The sequence below is a fragment of the Lonchura striata genome, chromosome 15 (assembly GCF_050655825.1).
Source record: "Lonchura striata isolate lonStrDom1 chromosome 15, ASM5065582v1, whole genome shotgun sequence".
Classification (NCBI taxonomy): domain Eukaryota; kingdom Metazoa; phylum Chordata; class Aves; order Passeriformes; family Estrildidae; genus Lonchura; species Lonchura striata.
Window position 1 is genome coordinate 5,483,858 of NC_140717.1, and position 23,530 is coordinate 5,507,387.

At 37.5% G+C, this 23,530-nt stretch overlaps 1 protein-coding gene across 2 annotated transcripts in view; it reads right to left on the reverse strand.

The window, feature by feature from the left end:
* Positions 1-1,405: 1,405 nt before the first annotated feature.
* SPECC1L (sperm antigen with calponin homology and coiled-coil domains 1 like) overlaps positions 1,406-23,530 on the reverse strand; it is a 57,940-nt gene continuing 35,815 nt past the window's right edge. For both annotated transcript variants that reach the window (XM_021549942.3, XM_085592624.1), the window contains exons 10-16: positions 21,590-21,680; positions 19,676-19,759; positions 18,355-18,511; positions 14,864-14,966; positions 5,881-5,997; positions 5,295-5,354; positions 1,406-3,552 (exon numbers count right to left, since the gene is read on the reverse strand). In XM_021549942.3, the coding sequence (XP_021405617.2) occupies positions 3,463-3,552; positions 5,295-5,354; positions 5,881-5,997; positions 14,864-14,966; positions 18,355-18,511; positions 19,676-19,759; positions 21,590-21,680 (702 nt within the window). In that variant the 3' untranslated portion in view covers positions 1,406-3,462. The remainder of the gene's footprint in view (positions 3,553-5,294; positions 5,355-5,880; positions 5,998-14,863; positions 14,967-18,354; positions 18,512-19,675; positions 19,760-21,589; positions 21,681-23,530) is intronic.

Consider the following 23,530-nt stretch of genomic DNA (forward strand, 5'->3'; position numbering starts at 1 on the left):
AAATTATCATAAACATTACATGTAACTTGAAGAATATATTTTATGCAAAAGAGACAAAAATCTACCTTTACATCGGAATATATCACAATTATATACTATATTCTGGACAAACTATCCACAAACACAAATTTAAAAGTAAAAATTTCACTGTTTTTCAGAGGCATGGGAATAAGACATTTTTGTGAGGGCCAGAGATTCACAGTGGAAATACTAAATTAGAGTTTCTATTTAAACAAGCAGCCAGATCAAACTGGATTAAACAAAACCAACTGAAAACCAAATCTAGTGTAACCCCTATGGAATTGTTTCCATCCACAGGATCCAGAGGATGACACAGCTGTACCTGCATCAGGATGTCCCACAGCTCCATCTTGTTGCCCACCCTGGCCACAGCTGGCCATGAGTAACCCTGATGCTCAACAGCACAGGCATTTGCAAGGCACATAGTAAAACACAAACGGATGACAAAATATTTTCAGTACATTCAGAAATATCTTCTGGATTAGAAGGGAAGTAAATCAGCATAAACCTGCACTTGTCATGAACAAAAAGCCAGGCTGTTTCAGGATGAACTATGAACAGAAACAAAACACAACAGTATATTTATTCCACACCCAGAAGGGCTACTGCTATTTTTCCTCTTGAGCAACTGAATGTGGTTTGAACCTTCAGAAAAAGCCACACTTTGGAGTGCAGCAGGGCATTGTGTTTGCTTTAGCTCTTCCATTGCTTCATTCCTTCCACTGGGCAGCTGGGCAGCACCTCTCCTGTAAAGGCTCAGACACATCAGGACACAACAGCCTCTTCCTGAAGCCCAGGGTTCTTGGGCTGGATTCACAGAGTTTTATCAGACAGATGACACTAAGAAGAAGTTCACTGAGCTCTGAAGTTCATAACAAGATCCCTATTATAACTACTGCTAGCTTTTCTCTCTCTTCCTTTCTGAAGACCAGCAGTTCATGTTTTTAACAGAAGGATTCTGGCAAACATGATTTCTCCTTTGACAAATGGTGACACTCTCAGGGTTATTGCAATTAAGGACTCTGACAACATTCCAGGTAAATGAAGATGACCATTGGACAGAAAAAAAAATCAGCTCAAAGCTCGAATTACCTCACCAAAATATGTGATCAGTTAATTTAGATCAAGAAATGCTATCCTTTTCATTAGAAAAATAGTATTTTTTAACTCTAAGGCAATGAATAAGACAATCATAGATAAGGATATCCATTCAGAGGATAAACAGAAGGGTTTTTAAACACTGATTGGCAAAATCTGGAATTTAATAATAGGAGATAGAAAGCAAGACTTTACAGAAGTAATGTGTATTTCCACTACAACTATTCTTATTGAAACCAATGAAGTAAAAGAAAAAAAAAATTAAGAAATATAGAGGAGAGGAAAATGCATTTCAGACTTTTATTAAAATCTATTAATGAAGCTCTTTCACTTGAAACCTCGCTTGTAACAATTGTCTTTAGATTATGCTGGCTCTTCAAATGCACCGGTCAATAATCTGAGGGTCTCTACTTCTAGTTCTAAAGAGCTGCAAGAATGTTTGAGACACCACTGCTCCAAAAACTTCTCCAAAGGCCCTCAGCACAGGTTAAGTAGTTGTTTTGCAAAGTTCCATAATTCTCACAGGCACATATCAGTGTAAATGTGTATTCTTATACAATGCTAGAGACATGCTGAATTGTTACTCTTCACGTGGGCTATGTTCTTCAGATGATGGGGTTTTGGATTTGGCAATACTTTTGAGTTAAATCTGTGCTTTTTTTACCATGAAGAAGATTCACAGATGCCAAGCACAGTTGCATTCACTGGGTTAACATCTATGACATTCAAACTGTCCTTAACAGTCGTAAGAGCACCATAGAACAGATTTATTTTCTTTACAATGGGGTTACTGCTGAAAGAGCCTGTGCTTATAAATAGCAGCTGTTACAGAACTCACTGCTCAAGTCAGCTTCTGCTTAATATTAATGAGATGTTCCACGGCTGAACTGCTGTGAAGTGTTCAGAAAAGCAAGAGGCAGAAGCAATGACAGAGTGAAGTCTCTCCTGGATTTGACAAACAAGATTACAACAAACAGCTCGTGACAAATGGAGCCATGAAACCATTGGGAGCCATTAACATTCCACAGCAGGCCCTGAAGTGCCAGGACGTATCAACTCAATGATAGCTAAGGCACTTAAACTCTTTTGCCCAAGAGCTGCTAAATGAATTCAGGTACATTTTCAGAAAGAAAAAGAAGTTGACCAGACTAAAGTTTCTCAATTCCTTCCTTGTGACAGTGAGTCATTTCCACGCAGTATTTGAGATGACTGGGTGGACACACATTACATCAGTTCCTCCATAGTCCTTCCCAGGGAACATCTCACCTTCTGTCACTCAGATGAGCATGTGCAAGACCAACGAAAAACACACAGAAAACATGGCAAAGCTGGATTTTGAGACAAACTGCTTCATTATTACATCTTATTGAGAGTATCTTCTCTGCAGAAGAAATGCTATCCCAGTTCCAAACTTCTACCACAGATACCCACGCCATGTTCTCGTATTGCTGTAGAGGAAAGCCCGGGGTGGCTGCGTGTGCTGCACAGGCAGAGCAGGAAGAGAGCAAAGAACAAGCCAGACAAGGGGTGATCACTGGTTCATTTCTGTCATAGTGGAAGCACAAGGACTTTGCACAGATTCCTTGAAGTGTAGTGTACCCTGAAAGCCAGGAGCTGCATGTGCTAGTCTTTACAATCCATAAGATAAAGATGAAAAGCCACATCACTGTGACAGAGGTAGGCTTATAATGAAGCTTTAGAATGAAGACTTCTTCTGTGCCAGATTATTCGAGGTATCAAGAGCACTTTTCTCTTCAATTTGTCATTATGGAATCAAAGCTTGTTTTCCTAGAATATTGTGCACATTTTAAAGGATGGAAAATAGCTGTATAGGCAGTTAACTAAGTTACCATTAAGAACTCTACTGTATGGGGCTGCCATATGCTGTGGGTAGAATATTCAGAGTCTGTGAAATCAGGATGCTACAGAAAGTTCAGTAATATGATGCCATGTTATCCTTTTCCTTCTCAAAGCTTTATCTGTACATTCAGTCTCCTATATGCCAGAGGAAGCATTCATCTCGCTCTCCCAGCAAAGAAAGTTTCAGGAAGTCTGACTGGAAAGGCAGCACAGAAGTAGTTCAGGCTCTTTAGGCTACATAATTAATCGGAATAGCTTAATAACTTGGGTTGTTCCAAGCACTGTGGCAACAAGTTCTTACTTTTAAACAGTTGTTTCCATGCTTAGTAGCTGAAGCAATCTGAGGCAATTCATGACAGTGTCACTGAAGTTTGAGGGGACTCAAATGTTGCCAGTTTTCAGTGAAATGGGGATTAGCATTTCAGTAAGATTTCCATCTGGTAGCTCATGTTGTATTCCATGGATCTGTTGAATGATTAGGGTTCAGGTTTCAAAGTATTTGTAAATTGCTGTAACATACAGCATGACATTCTGCCAGTCTGGACGCTCAGTTCGCACCATTTCATTGATGTCCTGTCACAGAAAACAGATTGGTCAAAATCAGGAACGAAAAGCCTGAGAGCAATGTGGCAGTGTTTTCACACATTCCTGGGAATGGTAAATCTGTCAAGTTTCCACAATTTAAAGCACTGATGAAGAAAGCTCTGTTTTCTTCCATATATCTTGGTATTACTTACAAAATGTAATGAATAGCATATCTGTAGATAGTTATTTTGTTGACTTAAGACTGAAATACCTGATGCTGTATGCTCAAGCTGTCCCCCACTGAGCACAGCTGGTACAACAGTCAGACAACAGTCAGTGTTCACATAGCCTTGCACCAGCCTTGCAAATCAACACAACCCACCCAGGAACTGTGAGCCATGGAATCAAGGCCCAGATATTAACGAAATTCAAAATTCCCATCAGATTAAGCATCAATAATAATTGACTCCCATTTACCCTCTTCAGCACATGTACAAAGCAAAAGAGAGTGATGCAGTTCCTAGTAATTTCTGTTTACTGTAAGGCTCTGTTTGAAAGCTTTGGATGCAGGAATCTCCAGAACTCAAGAAAGAAGTTGTGAGTTCTTTTAGCTGAACACCTTCTTCAGAAAAGGAGTAACTTCTACTTGCATTTCACTCCTGTTTACATACAGCAGGTTTCACACCCTTCTTAGCCCCTCACTCATGTAATATGGATGAGAAAAATATCCACAAGCCTACACATCACACACAGTGTGCATGCAGGTGTGTAAATAGATACAAACTTCTTAAGATGGATGCAATTTGCACTTAGACTGAATTCCATTCAATTTGCCTGTTTAGAGTATCTTTAATGAAGTACATCACAAAAAGGAAGGGCAGACACCAACATTTGGACTAAGGCTGAGTTATGCAAGAATTTCTGTAGTTATTTTCCACTATCTCATTCTTACATCAGCACTTGGTAAAAAACTTCCACATCTCAAACCAGTGCCAAAGGCAAAGTACGAAAGCCCAGGAGTTACACAGCCATTGTCAGCAAACACAATGCTGGGGGGTAAAAGCACTGATAAGGATCAAGGAAAGTGTTATTTTTAAAAACTCTGTTGTACTGTTAGTTGCTAACTATGGCAGCTTTGTTAGAACTTAGGTTGCAAAAGTATCACTTAAATCTCATTTCTGATAATGGCCATTTCAGCTGAGTTTTTGTGATCACACACAAGGGTTTGGGATACTCCCAACTCCACACCTTTAAAAATACTCCTGTTCTAGTAAACACTTGACTACTGAAAACTAATTCTTTTATTCTAAAATTTGTGTAAGACAACTTTTAAACCATCACTGAAAAAACCTTACAACTATTTGCAATGATGACAAATTTAAAGTCTAAACTTAAGAGTCAAATCTCAACTCTTACACTACACTGAGAAAAAGGAACAAATTACATTGCTTGTTTTGTAGCTCCAGAGTTCAAAAAAACCTGAAAAATTCAGAAGTAGGTCAGAGACAGAATGGATTTAATGGATTCTTGAAATCTTATTCTCAAATAATTCTCAAAAAAATCCACTGCCATTATGAATATTTATTTTCATAGTGGAAGATAAGTGTTGGTGAACCTTCCTTTTAAAGTTTAACCAGATTGCATTACAGTCATTATTTAGTGCAGTAACCTCTAGTTGAGCTCATCTGCTGCTATTTTTAAGTATAAACATCCAGATCTTTTGAGACTATAGAGTAATTTTGATTTTTATATATGGGTCATAATTCATTCAATATACATTTAAATCTTACCAGAGTGGATTTGATGCCAACACTTTCAGCTGCCTGAAAAGCCAAAGTGAAATTTCTTCTCTGCATGGGATATGAAAACATGTTAGAAAACAAAGAAATACTATTTCAAATATAGCAAAATGGTCTTAAGAATGTTCATAATAATGCTACTACTTAAGCTTCAAATGGAGTATCTAAATTGACTACAATAATTTAAAAGAGCCATAGGAATGAATGTGTTTTAATATCATCCAAAAACTAATAAAAAATTTTATTAATTGCCTGTTCAGAAGATAATGCTGAATATCATTGCCAGTGAAGAACAACTGAGATATAAAATACTAAAGAAGGGATTATTTAGTCTCTGAAAAGCATAAATAAAAAAAAAAAACTCTTCATGCATTAATGAAATAATTTTTTGCTTTTAGGATCTATTATCATAAATTGTACATCCTGGGCTAACCAGTGGCAGACCAGAATACAAAGAGATGATTTGGAAATTCTAGTAACACTGGGGTTTTTAGAACTCAAATTAGTTCAGTGGTCTTTATTAACTCATGTTAACTAAAGCATTGCAGTCCTGGGAATGGGATTTTTGATGTCTTACCTTGTCCTGGCTGTTCAGTTCTTGATAGGGAATATGGGCTGGGAGATAAGTGTGGAGAACTGCACAGAAAGCCAGGCCATCGTTCCAGCTGCTGCTGAAGTTTGTGATGTCAATATTCTTGAAGGGAAAAAATTAAAGCAATATTAAAATCATAATCTAACAATTATTACATGCTACCAATTCATCAATACTTCTTTTTAATACCTTTGAAAAAATTGGCAGAAAAAGTGGACAGCACAATACCCAAGTTATGTGGTAAGAACTGCACTACTAACAGAGGAAATCAAAATAATATAGAGATAAGAAAGTCAGTTATTTTATATATTAATTTCTGATAATTTAAAGTCCTCCCTCAAAAAAAGTGCAAAATGTGTGGTTGAGTGTGTGTTAAAAGCTGTAAAATGTTGTGCTAGAGAAGGTAATGGATTTGGTGCAACTGTACACCCCAAGACAGAAAAGCAAATGAGACAAAGATGTGTAACCCAAATCCTTGATCAGACAATGTGCTCCTATTTCTGCTCATGTTCATCCTATTTTCTGCTTTTACTGCACTCCTATCCACACAAAATTCCTATATGATGAGGAAAGGTATTTTCTCTTTTAAACAAAGCATTTCTCTATAGAAACTGCTGTGAACAAGATCACAAACAAATCTGGAAATAAGATGTTCCAGCAGATTTAGTGCTGACAGCAGCAGAGAATCTTTGGGACTGAAACTGAAATTGAAGACTGCTGTCTTGCACTCTTGATCTTTTAGTTCCCATAGGAAACTCAGTGGCACTGGCAAATGCATCTCCTGAGACTGTATAAATTATTGTAGAGTCAGCCCAGTCCGAAAGAGTTATGAACAAGATGCCTCAGTGACCTTTTAAATGACTGTATATTTGGCTGTTGGCAGTCAAACAACGTTAGAGAGGCTAAGTGGATAGCAGTCAGTTTAAACTTTAATTAGGAAACAAGCAGTAACAACAATATATCATATATCTTTTACACTTTCATGGAGAAATATAAATATGCTTTAATATCTAACCCACTTAACTGGGCTCAAGCAGAAGCTTACTCAGTTTTAACAGCAGGGACTAAAACCTCCAGTGAGAGAAGTGCAGGATCACGATCACCTGAGCCAACCTTTCACCTGACAGCAATTTAGTCACCATCATCAGCTGCCTTGGACAAGACACTACAACTGGTTACTCCAAAGGCAGAGAACACAACACAGAGCCAGTGTTCTGTGCCAGGCAGCCCAGGCCACTCGGACTTCAAATGAACAACAACCACAATCTCCTCCGGCAGAGGACAAAAACACAACTCTGGGCAATTTCTGGAAGAATGTGAGGGAAATCCTGGTTTCCTGCTCAGCTCCAGCACTTTGGCTGGGCAGTGGCCCCGTGCAGGCCGGGCTCTGGGCTCAGTGTACGTGCTGGGGCTCACAGGGAAATGGCACTGGAGACCCCCGGGCTGTGGGAACTGCTCTGCACACAGCTTCCTCCAGCCACGGCTGGGAAAACCCAAAAGCAACAGGGAAAAAAATGAAGGGTGAAAAAAAAAAAAAAAAAGCTCTCTCTTTTTTCCTCAAGAGAGACAGGAAATTGGATTTAAATTAGTGCCCGGTTAAAGCTTTCTCGATGTTATTTAAATTAAGGAAACATATGCAACACATAGGATGAGGTTGTAAAGGAAAAAAAAGGGAAAATATGTCATACTGTTAAAGTCAATAAATTTCTACATGTGTCCATTTACAGAAGTCACTTTTTGGAAAGGTCTTTCCTCCTACCCTGTATCCAATAAGGCCTCAGGCTCACATCTGTGTCAGTAAGATGGATAAAGGTAGGGACAGGGGGTTTTTCTGTCACAGGCTTGTGTGGCAAGCTGGCAGTTAAAATCAGGTGTGAATTATCATGTGTGCTTTGCTATACAATCCACTGAGGGACAAAAACTCCAACCTGGTTTTCACCTCTCGGCTGAAATGTTCTCCCTCTTTCCCTGAGATAACCAAGTGATGTGGGAAGGGGAGGAGAAAGATGTACACTGGCATTGCCACAGTGAAACTACAACAAGCAAAAGTCTTCTCTTCAACATTACAATAATACAAACCAAAACCTTTGCTTTCATTATTAGCAAGTATCCATAGAATGCTGAATTTTTAATATAAACACTGGAGGGGAAAAGGCCATTCAAAGTACGCCTACAAGCTTGGTTGTTTCTCAAACAAAGCCAAACTCAGAATATCCCATTTTTCTAAATCATCTTGTAGGGTCCAGCTTTTATTATTAAGACAACAAGCAGAAAACAAACCTATCATCCAAGAATTTTAATGTATCCAGAGAAGCTGAATTAAATACAACGGAAGGAAACAATTAAAAGGGACTGGTTTCTGTTTCCAATTGCTCTAAGCATTATGAATTATTATTACCTCTCAGACTAAAAGAAGTATAATATTGGTCAGACAGTAAAAACAAATCTAGAAATGGGACAGATTGTCATTTAAACTGAAAATTTAATTTTTCATGTAGGGCTTTGAGCACATAACTGGCACATTTAAATGCAGCAAATTTTATTTCCTAAATGCTTTTAACTACTTGTGGTTTTTTTGAAAAAGCTTGGTCACTATAATGAAATCAATCTTGCATTAAGCTCTTATTTCTCAAAGAATTGATGGTAAACAGAACATCAACCTAAAATCTCTGCCATATTTTCTTCTTTGTTATTGCTTTTATTAAGTAATTGGCTCTATTAAGAGAATTCTGCTGGAATCTAATCTAGAATTATTCTTCAAGACATTTCAGACCACAAAGTATTAAAGCAGCTGAAGGACATACTTTCAGATAAATTGTCAAATGAGGAAAAAGCTCTTCTGGAGATAAATGAACTAGAAGGGTATTTATCATCCCTTGTCTATTAATGATTAATAGGTAGGATGGGAGTGAAGCCACCTCTGTATTTGGGGTAGATGGTTTTTAAAAAGGTGATTTTTACAAAAGTTAAGCAACAGACCATTGCCATAAAAAAAAGATCTATGGAAGACATTTCCAACCAGGAGTAAACAACAGAGTTAAAAATTAGTAAGACTTTCTGGAGACAGAACACAAAAATATAGTGAAAAATAGATGGTATTAGAACAACTTGGTAGATCCACAACCAAGCAGCATTTCAAGTGTGACTCCAGCCCCTACTGAAGTGGAAACTGCAGAGGAGGAGCAGTCACCACAAAATGAGGATTCCCTTTAGCTAATATAGAAAACAAAGACTAAAATCAGTATTCCCCATGAAACTTTCTACACTGTTTAACAGACTGGGTCCTGCATAGCATCAATCTAAGATCTCTGCAAACCTATGGCTTTTCTAAAACTCACCATTTTAAAGTGGTTTTAACCAGCACACTGCTAACTTTTCTCCTATTGCTTTTTTGCAATAATTCTAAATTAATAGAGGGTCTTCTAAAGTCAGTGAAAATACTTTTTTAAAATAAAACAAGAAACAGATGCTAACTATTATAACCCAGTAACTCCTTCCTTTTTTATACACCCCCAGAAAACTTCCAGGGCTAAAAAACCCCACAAACATCAAGAAACCCAACTACAGAAAGCGTGGTTTTTAACCTGCAGTTACAAATTAAGAACAAAGTAACTTTTTAAATCACTTTTTTAGACACGTCCCCAGCTTCAATCTCCCTGAACTGTGAACACCAGAACTCCAGCAGAGGAGCATCCTGCACAGCAGCTATTTCTCCATCCCTTGTTCTGCAAAAGGAGGAGACATTCCCATATCCAAACTTGGTTTGGCTCTCAAAAGAATCAGGATATGTAGAAAATAAAAGCATGTGTCTATGTGTCTGTTGGATTAGTTAATTAAATAAGTGGGTTGAGAAAGCAAAACTATTAATATGATTCTGTGCTAGAATATATTAAAGCCTTAAAATACGATTGAAGTTTAAGTGTGCAGACCTTGGCAGGCTTCTTCCCATTGCAGAAAATTACTAGTAAAATGCTTTTAAAAGCTTTTAAAGATACATCCACAAAAGAAAGGAGTATCCATTACAGAAGATTACAAAGGTTAACTACAACAGAACTGCCATCCACTCTCCACTGAATCAGGATTCACTGACTCTCAAATAATGGAATAAACCTGTGGCTATCTGCTTATGGCCGTGGGGTGAGAACATCAAAGTTTTTCTGGGATAGACTTAGCAGCAGTCCCAGCTACTGCCTCTTCAACCCCAGCTTCTGGAAAGGCAGTAATAGCAAATATAGACCATCACACTGACTGGTAATGTTTCTTTCCATACCAAACACATGTTATTTTTCAGTTTGGGCACAAAGAAGAACCATAAAAGAAGCAGTCATTCTCAGAAAATCCAGTAATAGCTTCAGACATAAATGTCTGAAACACTTAGAGGTACAGACAGCTTCATAATTTATTCTAAATTTTCTCATAATTAAGTCTAACAAGTTGACATTTCTCTTGTGTCAGAATCCAATCCAAACACAAAAAGGAAGCATGTCTTTCCATAACTCAACGATTTTTGGCTAAAGCATCATCTTAAACCAAGGAGAGAAGTGTTTTGGCATCCTGACTACTCTGATGAATCAACCAGACAGCACAGAAAGCACACCCTGGAGTCAGTATTTGAACACAGGCTTACATAAGCACAGTCATGTCCTTTTCTTGTGCATTTTTAAAATCAATATAATACTTTGAATAGGATATAACCTAGCTCAGTGTTGGTAAGTTAAAAACAAAAAGGAATATGAACAATTTTTTACTTTTGGTTTTGTTATTCTACATTTGTTGCCCAAGCACAAATGAAAGCATTGCTTGATTTCAAGGTGCACCAAGCATAGCATTCAGTTTTTGTAAGACATGTAGCTCTGATCTGTACAGGAGGTAAAAATTAGGTCTTTGCAGCAAAAGTCTTTCCAGAAAGCAGCATTGTATAAAATAAAGGACAAGTACTACATAGCTACACTAAGTGTATCTGTACCTAGGAAGTGTGTAAAGCTTAAAGCTTTAAAAGCTTAAAAAAAATTAGTCTATTCTTCTTGCAATTTTATGGCAATTGCTTTTTTGGTGTCAGACTTCTGGAAGTGAATTATCTTTCAGAATGCTGACAAAAATGGAAAATAAATTAAAATACTGGTGGAGATAAGAATGGGTAAGGATGTGTGTATCCTGTTTGTTGGTCCTCTTTTAACATGAAACATGCATGCTCATATCCTTTTTGGGACTTTTATTAGCTGTGTACTCAAAATGAAAGTAGCTGTGCTCCAGCCAGAGTAAATGCTCCATAACAGCTGGATGGGATTACTTTATGCTTTGAAGATATCTGGAATTTATGACAGTTTTATGACACTGCACATATTTTAGAGGAGCCAGGAGGATTCTCTCTCTGAAAAATGCAGCACTTGGCTCTGTACACTGCAGCAGTGTCAGATCCTGAGCAAAGCTAACACACGATGAAATTTCAACTATTTTGTGCCTGTTGATCTGAAAACTAAAGGTGATTTGCTCCTCTTTTATCTAAATGCTTATCTTGAGAGCAGCTCTGTTCTCTCATGGCTCAGAGACCTGCTCAGCCCAGAAAACAATGCAGCTCAGTAACTGGTGTGTGCAATTGTGTCAGGACTGAACAGGCTCTGGGTGGAAGTTAATACAGAACCTGCCTCTGCTAGTCCTGCACTGACCTTCTGCAGATCACCATGCTGCAAACCTCAGCTCCAAGGAGAAATCCTGCCTGCCAGCAACATCCAGGCAGCATGTTAAAGGCTACAATATAGTAAGAGATGAAGTAATTCATGTCTTTACACCAGTAACTTCTCTTATTTTCATTCGCTGTACCAACCTGATTTTTTTTTACTGAGGTCTCAAAAAAACATTTGGAACACAGTTAAATATTAACAACTGCATTTAAAGGTGACTATTCATTTATTCCCCTCCAAATTTGCTTGAATAAATCAAGAAAAGTGTACAATGAAGTAATTTACAGGGTTTTTTAACAGGGTTTATCCCACTATAATGGAGTGAAATTAAGAGCTTCACCACACTATCATATTTGAATTATTTAACATTCATAAATTTTCAAGTTTCTAAAGCAGAAATAAGTACTTAAGACTTTTAATCAAAGCCTGAAATCAATTTTCTAGAAGGGATAGAAAAGCAGGAGGTATTTCTCTTCCATTTTACTTGAGCAGACAAAAAACCCATACCACTTATACCAGACAATTCTGTAGTGCTGCATTCTCCACAAGTATCTTGTGAGTAAAGAAAACATTCTCTCTTTGAAACAGGACAGATTTTGGTGTGTTTTTTTCTCTTTAAAGAAGAGAAATATATTTTATTAAAAAAATATTAGCAGTATTTTACCCTGTTGATAAGGATAAACCAACTCCACCACACCTAGTGCTCAACAGGTTGAACTAATGGCAGCCCACCTAGAACTCTGTAAACCTTCAAAAAATTCTAGAAATTAAGATTTGTATCTGGTTACTTGTGTGATTACTGTTTTTTAGTATTCACTAGCTACTTTCCACTATCCAGTGCAAAATATAACACCAGAGATGAAAGACAAAACAATGCCAGGAGCAAACATGTCTCTCAGAAATGGAGCTTTAACTCAAGGTGCATCTTCCCTGAAACACCAACAGCTGAAATAATTTTCTATAAATACCTTCCATGCATTTATGCATAAAGACCTACAGCTGTGAGACATCACCTCCAGGTGAGAGGGAGAAAACTAGACAAAAATGTGATTACTGTTGGCAGTGGATGAATCAGTTGTGATTTGAACACATCTTGAAAAATACTGGCTTACAGGGTTTTACCTAAGTATTGGTAGTTTAATATGAATAGGACAAAATTAAGAAAATAATTATTCTGAAAGAAAAGGTTTCTAATATTTTCTTTTCTTTCCCTTGTTTCCAAATGATGGTTACAATCCTTCAGGTCATTTTAGAACTTGTTACAGACTCCATCTCCAAGTATCTTTCCTTTAGCCTGCTATATTTACAGCAAATATTGGATGGAAATTGGTGACTGGATAGAAGGTGACCTACTGCTCTTCCTAGGGGAAAAGGTTGGGATATTTAGGATTTGTGTTCTGTGAGGCTCCTGCAGCAGCTCAGAGACACGGGGCTGGGCAGCCAGCATGTACCTGCAGTTCAGAAAGCTGGTGCTGGCTCTCACCCAGGTGCTAAAGCAAACAAAACAACAGTGGTAGAGAGGAAAAGTGGTTCTGATGATAGGAAATGCTGGGGAGAAAAGGGAGCTGTGGCAGAGTGTGAGACACAGGAAGAGCTGGAGGTAAAGAGGGTATCCTGTCCATGCTTGGATGACAGGGAAGGAAGAAGAGCTGAGTATCTTCACCAAGACTGAATGAGGAAGGGAGATGTTCATTACCCTGATGCTTCCTGTTAGTCAGTTTTGAACACACACGGTTTTAAAATAAAATTAAAATGAAGCAGAGATTCATTGAAAATAAAAAAAGATCCTTATCTGTTATTGATAACATTGAGATGCCAGAAATCTGGATAAGCACTGTTCACAATGAATACAGTGCTGGGTATGTTTAAAACATTTGAATACCACCAACAGTGTTCAACCAGAACTGAATTTCAGGGGATGCTGAAAATAATAAAATCCTGTACAATAAAGGAATGAAAAATGAGTGTGCCTAAAGCAAAAGCTATTCTTCTCCCAGAATTACTTAATATAACCTCCTGATAGTATCTTACAATTTCAATGAAGGCATTGCAGTGGCTCTGCAGATGCTCTGTGCTTTCTCAGGACCTTGCTGCAGGTTCTGAAGAAGTACAGTAAGTCTCAAAAGCTATCCTTTTACCAGTGTTTACAAAACTCAAAGAATTATAAGCAGCAATCTGTAGAATCAGAAGTGTATTCTTGAATGTGCACACAACTACAGAGTGAAAAGTTTGGAATAATTTCTATCGCTTTTCCTAACCAGATTAATGAAGCTGTCAAATTCATCTTTCATTTCAAGACAATATGGGAAAATATTTTTGCACTTTGTTCGAGGATTTATAAAGAAATGTAACATCCTGCCTTTTTTAAAACGTGGGGAAGGAGAAAGGCTCTTTCCACAAAGCTGCTTCTCCTCAGGAATAGCACAGTTGAGTATCAGACGTGCCACAGGAAGAGGGGGAGGGCTTATATCACAGCCTGTCCATTGTGCTGGAGGAGGATTTTTCCTATGGATGGGTGACCATCCTGTTATGTGGCTCTCAACTTCCTCCTGCATTGTGAGGCTCAAGTCATGGAAAGAGTAAAGTTCTTAAACTGAGGATTGTGTTGGGAACTCCAAACACTTTCAATACAAGTTAACCAAACAAATACATCATGGTCAGACTATTAACATCCTGGTTTAGTTTGCTGAAGCCACTATTCTTTTGAAAAAATAATGTAATCAGGAGAACTCTGGACAGTTATCTTGTTAGTTCTTTTGGCTTCTGATAACATTTGGACCAAGTGGAGAAAAAAAAAAGTCTGTAACTACAGTAAAAAGCCAAGTTCAAAATGCAAGACAATGCTACCTTGACAAAACAAACTGTCCCTAAGAGGCCAAATGGGAGTGCATTCAAAGATCCAAAGAAAACCCTATGATAATTACCTATAAAAAATAAACCTCTGAAATCTGAGAAATGGTACTCTAGTTGCATTTGGGAAACATTAATTTAAACATTCAGTTGATAAAGTTTCAGCTCCAGTTTCAAAAGTGCAACCTGTAAAAGGCTGATTTCAAGTGGCTCAGTGGGAGGGCAGCTGCCCCCTTAAGAAAAAGCTGTGGGGCAAAGTGACTGAGGAGCTGCTGGTGCTGGAGCAGCACTGGGAGCACGCGTTCCACGGGGAGGGAACAGGACATGCCAGGGCACTCAGTCCATGCAGTCAGGTGTGGAGCAGCCTGGCTCGTGCCACGGGCAGGCTCCACTGCCTGGCAGCCACTGAGCACAGGGTCAGCCAGCTCTGCAGGTACCTGGTAGCCCTCTGTTTTCTTCTGGCACCACTTCAGCAGGGCGTTCCTCTTGGAGCCTCCATATTCTCTTGCCAGGGCAGACAAGGGATCTTTCCTCTCTTCCCTAGGAACAAGGCCAAAACAGCTTATAACACAACAGAAATAGGTATTTATAAAGGCTTAAATAGAAGGACAAATTCTTGGCACACTGAAAGTAGCAAACTGAAAAAGAGAACACACAGGAATACCTGCAAAAGACTTTTGAGTTAGTTCGGAGTAATTCTTTCATTAGCAAATCATCCTTCTCTTTCCTTTAACTAGATTTTTTCCTTTTTTAACTAGATCTTTCCACCTCAATGATATTTTTAAGAGTTTGAAAAATTAAACTCACAACATATTAAGTTCCAGCCTGAACCATTAAACTAACTCAAGCGACTTTATTTCTGATTTAGAAAGAATATAAACTGATGCTCTTTTGCATCTCATGGCTGATTACAAATGTCACCTTGGAACAACAAGTTTGCATATGAGCAGCAGGGTGTTATTACCAGAACACTTGCCTGAGACCTGGAGTTCTCAAAAAAGAAGGGGAAGATCTATGTAGGCTGATCTGCCATTTGATGTATTAGCACAATAAAAGCAGTCAATTAATTTCAATTCCAGTTTGTCAAGTTATCTTAAGTAATTTTTTCCTTAAGAAAAGACTGGGGAAGAAAAGAACAACCTAAGTTGGCAATTTTCTTCATGAGCCTTACATTACATGCATCTCTTTACCACGCTTCAGAAATGAATTCTTAGATTAAAAAATATATATATTATAGAGGCTAACACTTCTTTAGTGGCCTGGTTACATGATTCAGTATTTCTATAGATATTATAACAAACAGTCTTTGACAAAAAGAGCAAGTACTACACCATTATGGCTATTAGTTATCACACACAAAGTGTGCAAGAAGTTGTTCTTGTTTTTAAAAATCTCCATGTGGAAAATTAAAATAAGATAGCTATCAGTGAACTGCAAAGATGTCCCCATTTGCCATTTTTAAGGAGTCCTATCTGATGTAAGCAAAGTTTTCAAAACATTCACAGAAATGATACCCTAAGTTACTCTTTCTGAATCTTTCCCAAAAGACAAAGGGATTTTATGCATTCACTCTCAAATCTTCAACTCTTTGTTCTTTACAGCACATACGGTGACTGGAAAGAGGGGTGGAAAGTGGAAGTAAATAATATCATCAGTGGATTCTCTGCTGCAGATTTACAGGTAGCAACTCTCCAGCTCCTGCTAAGGGAAAAGAAAGCATCCATGGAATGTGAATATCTTCACACATTCTGTGTGTGCGTGCTATAAACAGAACACCAGAGACTGTTCCACGGATCAGCATCTCTTGGCCCATGCACAAAAGAGAATGTGGCACATCAGACAAGGAAATGTTTTAATGCACTAATCTTAAGTACATGTACTGCAGTTTGCTTGGCCAGTTTTCATTGACATATGGATGGGCAGGATCTCCAAGTTACTTAGAGATAACAGCTGAAATATCCATAAAAATTTATGCCCAGCAGGACATTAAACACAAAACAGTAACTGCTATTTTTGATGCTGAGCCCTCAAACCTAATTGCTCATCTTGATTTAACATGACAAGGAAGTCAATAATTGTGTATTTAAAATAGGAAATAAATTATCTGAATAGGTCACTGTACCTAAACTTCATAGGCACCACACAGCCAGAATGATGCTTCAAGAAATTCTGTACTTCAGTTCTTAAATCAGTACAAATATCAACAACTTACACTGATGATTTTCTCCTTTGGTGATTGAAACAAGTAACAATGGGATTGCATATTCAATCTATAATGAGGGTTATGCAACACTGTGAGAATTGAAGAACAGAGATCTGGGGCAACAATAGAACTCAAATAAAAACATCCCTCTCTCTTTACACTAAACATACTGTTTAGCCATGAGGGAGCTGTACAGCCTGTTCTCAAATTCCATCAAAAGCACATGGTTTATATCAGCTTCTCACAGTTATGAAAACACTGCTGAAGAAAATAAATTAGCATTAAGTTGTATGGAGACAATGAGAAATGGTTTGACATAAAAATCTTGTATGTTCACATATTGGGTCAACAGCATTTCAAATCAAGAGCTAATGAATTTTCAACTAGAACAGGGAACAGTAAACTGCAAGTATTTGTTCTAGTGAACTACACCAATAACTGTCTATCTTCCAATAACTTTCAGAAAAAAAAATAGGGAAAACAGAGAAATCTGATCATGTAACAAATCAGAGTGGCTCCAAAGGCCACACTCATCACCACACACCCACTGCTGCACAGCCCATTAAGTCTCTTGTAGTACTGAACACTGCAGGCAATGGTTGGGCAGCACAGTAATGATTTCATAATTATAACTGAACAGTTTCACCATGGAATGCCACACTATTTGCTCCAGTCTGCAGACTGACACCAATACAACTCAATGTTACCAGTTCAAAGTTCAAACACAGGTGTTTCAGAGGTTTTTTTTAAAACTTATTTCTGGATGTAATCAGTTTAAATTTAGGTGCTAACATACACAATTGCTGTAGTAAAGTACCCACAATTAAACTTAGTTTAATTTCTGCACAATAAAAGGAGGGCGGCACTGAGGCCTGTGTCAGCTAATTTCAGGAAAATCACTTTCAAAAGCACCCACAACTGTGAATACCTTAGAATTTTATACATATTGCAAGTGTCTCTGAACCTTAAGGGTTTAACAGTTCTGCTGTACAAAAGCTTTGTCAGGAAGTTCTGTGAGAAATGGTCTTGACAGAGTTATTTAACCTTTGTCTGCAAATTTCCCAACCTATGAAGCAGAGCTGAGGACATACTTCACTTGGACAAAATGAGGATTAAATACTTTGAAGTCCTCTGACTGATAGCACAACAGAAAGGAAAAGTTTTATATTTACCACAGACTTATCTTTTGTCTTACTAATCACAGGAGGTTGTCTGGCCATTTGCTGCTCAGACTTGCACTATAACTCCATCTGTGGGACAAAAAAACCCAGGCCCATTCAATCATGTTTATTAAAAAGACCTGCCAGTGTCTGGGATAAAGATCTGGGCATGCTGCTTTTTGTCTTCAACTGGGATTACAGAAGTTAAGGTTTATCATGGACTCCCTGGGTCCAAGCCAGTCTGCATGATCTGCTCCATGTGCTGCAAGCTCACTTCCAGAATTTGGCTTTGTGGTAGTTTGAACTGCTACTATTATTTAGTGACATGACTTAGCTTGCTTTTCTAGTGGAGTATAAATTCTGTTATTAACTCGAAAGCTTTAAAAAGTTTAACTTTTAGTCTAACTTTCAAAACAAATACTGAGGTGCAGAAAAACCTTTCTGAAGCTCTTACAGATTACTGAAGGTGATTACTGTGTGGGGCCTGCAGTCTCAGTACCAATATTATACACTAGAGATATGCAGGCAGACAGATGTGGAATTAGCCCCAGTAAAGGATTGTTACCTTATTCTGCTCCTGGTTGTAGGGGTGACTGATGCTGTAGGAGAAGATGAGAGGGACAGCTGTGGTGAGGTGGTTCCCATTGCCATGAGAGATGCTGGGGATGCTCCATCCGGTGCACTGATGTCCCGCTTGATTTCTTCACTACTTCTTCGAGACACTAAGGGGAAAATTGCCCAGGCATTTATCATTTGCAAACATTAAAACTTTCAAACTTGTTCTCAGACAAGCATTAGTTCAGAAACCAAGCATAGAAACCTGTATCTAATAGTAGGTGTCAACATTCTTCTTGATGCCTTCCACTTTGGAAATATGAAAGCTTTAGACTGCACTAAAAACATTTATGATCAAGCCTGTATTTTGAGGCAAAGAAAGTTTGATGGATGTATCTTAATGGAACATGACCACTTCCATTTGAAGGATTTAATGAATGAGAAGGAATTTTAACATCAAAACATTTATTTTCCTCTAGTCCAGATCGTTACGCTGCGAAGCTTCAAGCAGTTAAGGAAAAAGAAAACCAAATCAGTTTAGAGATGACAGCTGTTTTATTTCCATTTAATTTTAATGAAGAATTGCCATGTATGTGATGCTCTGGACATTAATTAAATATCATCAACAAGAATATCAAACGTTGACCTGAGACCAGTCAGCCACATTCCACAGAGCTTGCTTCATTTTATCAAAGGAAATTCTTTTTCTTTCAAATGAAAGCACAAGCATTAAAACCTATTTTGGAATTGTTACATGTTCTCTGCATGGAAGAGTTTCAAGTTAAAAGTATGAGGTTTGCCTTTATACTTAAAAAATCATCATTGTTCATGTTTGTGCAAATCAAACATAAATCAGGGGTTTATTTTCTAATGAACTGGGAGAAAGTACATTAATTTACTAATACCACACACAAGAAGTTTGTGTTCTTCTACAAACAAAAACTATCTAAAACTTGTAAGCATTTACTCAAATATAGGGTTTTTGGGTTTTTTTTTAAATTGATCTAAAATCAATTCTGCCTAGATTATACAAAGCATCATTTTCACAGTACCCCACCATTTGTGCTATAATTAATAAAGACTTGGTTTTAGAAGCCCTTGCTGATACAGAGACATCAATATATACAGCTTGATAGTAAATTAACACTCTGCATAAACTTTTAGCAAGTCTGGCTTTTTTCAAATCCAAAGTTAACATCAAATGTCCAGCAACTACCATCAGCAATACTGAAGAATATTTGTGGGTTATGCCAGTCACAAAGCAGACCTGTAAGCACGTGACTGAAGTGAGAGCTCCTAATTTTGCTGACACCTAAAAGCCGTGCTGTTACCTGAAATGGATTTGGCACTTTCCATGGCGGGGACCCTGGGCAGAGAGGCCGGGCGGCTGGTGGAGGATGTTCTCAGCAAATGCTCTGGACAAAGAGAAAGGAGGGAGATCAATAAGACAGTCAGGGTCTGAGTCACCAATATTGCCCACCAGTGCCCGAGTTTGGCTGTTTTAGGGAGGGCTGTTGATTTTAGCTGGAAGATAGAAAAGCCCTAAAATTGCCCATTGCCAATGAAGTGCACCAGGAATACACCAGGAGCACCTTAATCCTTTTGCCCTAAAGCCTCCTGCTAATCCACTTGCCCTGGCCATGAAAAAATCCCAAAAGGCTGAGAAAGCAACCCCCATTCAGCTCATGGAAAAAAATATTCAATATGTCCTTCATAATGTTCAGTGGTAAAGCAGACTGCTTTATCCCACAGGTGATTTCTTTTTTCCTTCTCTCTGGTTTGTTGGACTGATATTTTTTGGTTTTCAGGGATTTTTTTTTTCATTTTATTTATTAAATAAACTATATATTGTTCCTTTCTTCCTCCATGCAGCAGGATCTAAAAAGTGCCTTTACATATTGCAAGATTAATTCTGCCTAAGTGCCTACCAGTGCCTACAAAATTAATTTTCTTAGCAACAAATCAAAGCCATTTCCTATTATGAAATATTCCTTCAAGTAAAAGCTGCAAATAAAAGGTTTACATACTCCTACATAGAAACGCTTAGAAGACAGTTATTTGAATATAAAACCTCAAGGAAACAAGGATTAAGAAAAGTGAAACCCCATTTATTAATTGAAAATGTGAAATTTTTACACATTGCTGGAGAGATACATTAAAAATATATCTGTATGGTTGTACACAGGAATTTTATCTGGCACCTTCACTCCTGGAACACAGTCCTGCTCCTGCATTCACTGGTTCAAAAAAACCCACAAAAGCCATGTAAAACATACAATTAATTTTGTGTTTAAGCTCATGACTATTCCTGAACTCTGTAACAATTAAAGAATCCTGTATTATCTTCTTGGAAAGGCATTTCAATATTCCTAAAAATATCAAAGTTTCTAAAATTAAAACTGCAGCTGCATTGTACAAATAGCCTCAATATGGATTCAACAAAAGCAAGAAGGAAATCTGGCACATACACACTATTATGAAGTGCTACAGAAAAAAAAAAAAACAACCCTTTAGAAAACATCAGACCTCAGGAATACCAAATTGAGAGGAAATATTCAGCCTGGAGTCATATGGGGATTATCTTGAGAAACATCTACACACAAAAAGCCCCTAAAGCAGGCATAAATCAGAGAACTACACCCAACACATGATAGCCATTCATTCTCACAGGAAGAGCACATTGTGAACAGGGTTTTGAGAGACAAAACAAAGTTCACAGAGCAGGGGAATATTGGGAAATAGATAAATCAACACTCAATTCCATTCAATTTTTCATTTGGCTCCTGAAGGTTCAATACTTAATGAGTTTATTTTATTATTCACATGCAATACAATGCCAACCATCATCTTTGTTTCATTTTGGGGGGTTAAAAAACCTGTAACCCCACAGGTTGGGTTTTTTAATATCTGGGACAGCTGCAATGTATGTCCCTGAAATTACCTTATCTTGATTTTACAAGTGATCTTAGTTTATGCACACACTAAAACTTGTCAGAATAGTACCAAGTTATCAGCATGCAATTGTGTTTCTGTTGGAAATCCAAAAAAGCATCTTTATGTTACACCACTACATGTGATGAAACACAAGTAGAAAGAGCTTAAACATAAGATGGTTCTATGACTCTATTAAGATATTTCGATAATAAAAATATGTAACATGATAATGCTTTGGATACTAAGTAATTTTTTAAAAAACTATCAATAGCAGTGCTAAAACCAAAGTTTAAATGAACTTGAATCAGTACCTTGAACAGGAATTTCTGCATAGCTTGGTCTTTTGTCTGTCAATGTAGCAAGGGGTTTTGAAGCTGAGATTGGCCCACTTATGGAATGCCTCTGAAATGGAAAAAAATACTTGTGTCAGACATAACTAGAAGGTAAAAAAAAAAACAAATGTAGAATTGCAGAATCAGCTTTAGAAATTCAGATATGACATTATTATTAATTTTAAAGAAATACAAAAATAAAGGAACCTTTGGAAATTTTTCCTTCTTTACTTTTAAAACCTTTACTTTTGCCAATCTGACTATGCCTTGATCCTGTAACATTTACTTCTTTGAGCTGAGTCCTGTTCCTCAGACCAGTGTTAAAAATTAAGGTTGTGAATACTCTTGCAGTTTTTGTATTCATTCTCACCTTCATTTATATTTTGTTTGCTCTGGTTAAACTTGATGTGTTTATTTAAACCGACAGAACTCCCTATATAAAGCCAGGGTTTTAGTGCATGATTTGTGTAATTAACATAAGCCTTTACAGCTTTGTGCCTCTTCCTGGAAAGTCGGGAAAAGGGTGTAATGGGTACAGTGACCCAAAGTACTCTTTGCTAAGAAAAACACTACTGAAAAAATGGGGTTTATTCAGAATGTCAAGAGCTTTTGTTCTCACATATTTAACTGAGATGCTCTGGGAACAAATGGAGAGACACATTTTATTCTTTGTCAAAGATGTTATAAAACAATTTTTTTTTTTTTGCTTTCTCAGGTCACTTCATTTTTTTTTCTCCTCTAAAGAGCTATGAATTGAGCATTTAGTTTTCAAGCTTTATATAAATATTTAGCAATATATGGCTTTTAGCAAGCACATGATCACAGCTGTGTTCAGACTTGTACACACAGTTCAGTAAGCACTGAAAAGGACTAAAATAAGCATTTTAGTCTCACACAGTGAATTGTACAAAGCAATAATTACCCTTATAGTTACTGAAACAGATTCAGTTGTTGAAGACTCATGGAGGATCGCCCACAATTACTTCAAATTAATCATTTCAAAGAGCCTCTTGCAAATTATAGTTCATTCTTTATTCACCCTGTCCTTTCTATTAGATTCCAATATTTAATCATAATCAATCCACTAATGTGTTTATCCTGAAAACTCTTTCAGGTTTCCATCTGGCCAAGGTTAAATGAGTCTTATCTTCATAAAATACTAAAGGTCAGATGTTTCTCATGCCAAATAATGCAGCCAAGACAGACAAATCCAGAATTGTGATTAAAACAAGTTAACAGGATATACTTTACAGCATCCCATAGCACAGGCAGGATTACAGGGCTACTTATTCATCAGTTAGAGTCAAACTGGAGTTATGCTTTTGTGCTAAAAATCAAATGGAGAGAACAACTGCCAAAGTACAGCACAAAGAATTTCATCACTTCATATATCCAATGTCCTGCACATACACAACAAAGATTATACCTTTAAATGTGCAGGTGAAAGTGCCTGTGAGCCATGCCCAGAAATGTCCACAACAGCTTCCCCTAAGAGCTGCTATTTCACACTTGTATCACCTACTTAAAAAAGCCCCAAACATTTCCTAACTCAAGGTTATGAACGTACCAAAGTGAGCCATTTCAATGCATCTCCCCATCCCAAGAAACAGCTAAAACATGAGGCTAAAATAAAAATATTTAATTTTGATTAGCTTTGGGACTGGCACTACAGAGGCAAGCAAGTACAGAGCTTCAGCCAAGAAACACAGGTATGTACAGAACTGGATAACCTTTATCCCTTAAAACCAAACATCCTTTATGGATATTGTAAGAAAGTGGCTGTATCACTTAGCTGATAACTTGCTGTATATTGGTCTTGTCTCTTTGCAATAAAACAACTGGTTGTCTCTTTGCTCCCTTGCCCTTTTTAACTCCTAATTCCATCTATCACAGCTACCAGCAGTAACACAGGGACCGATG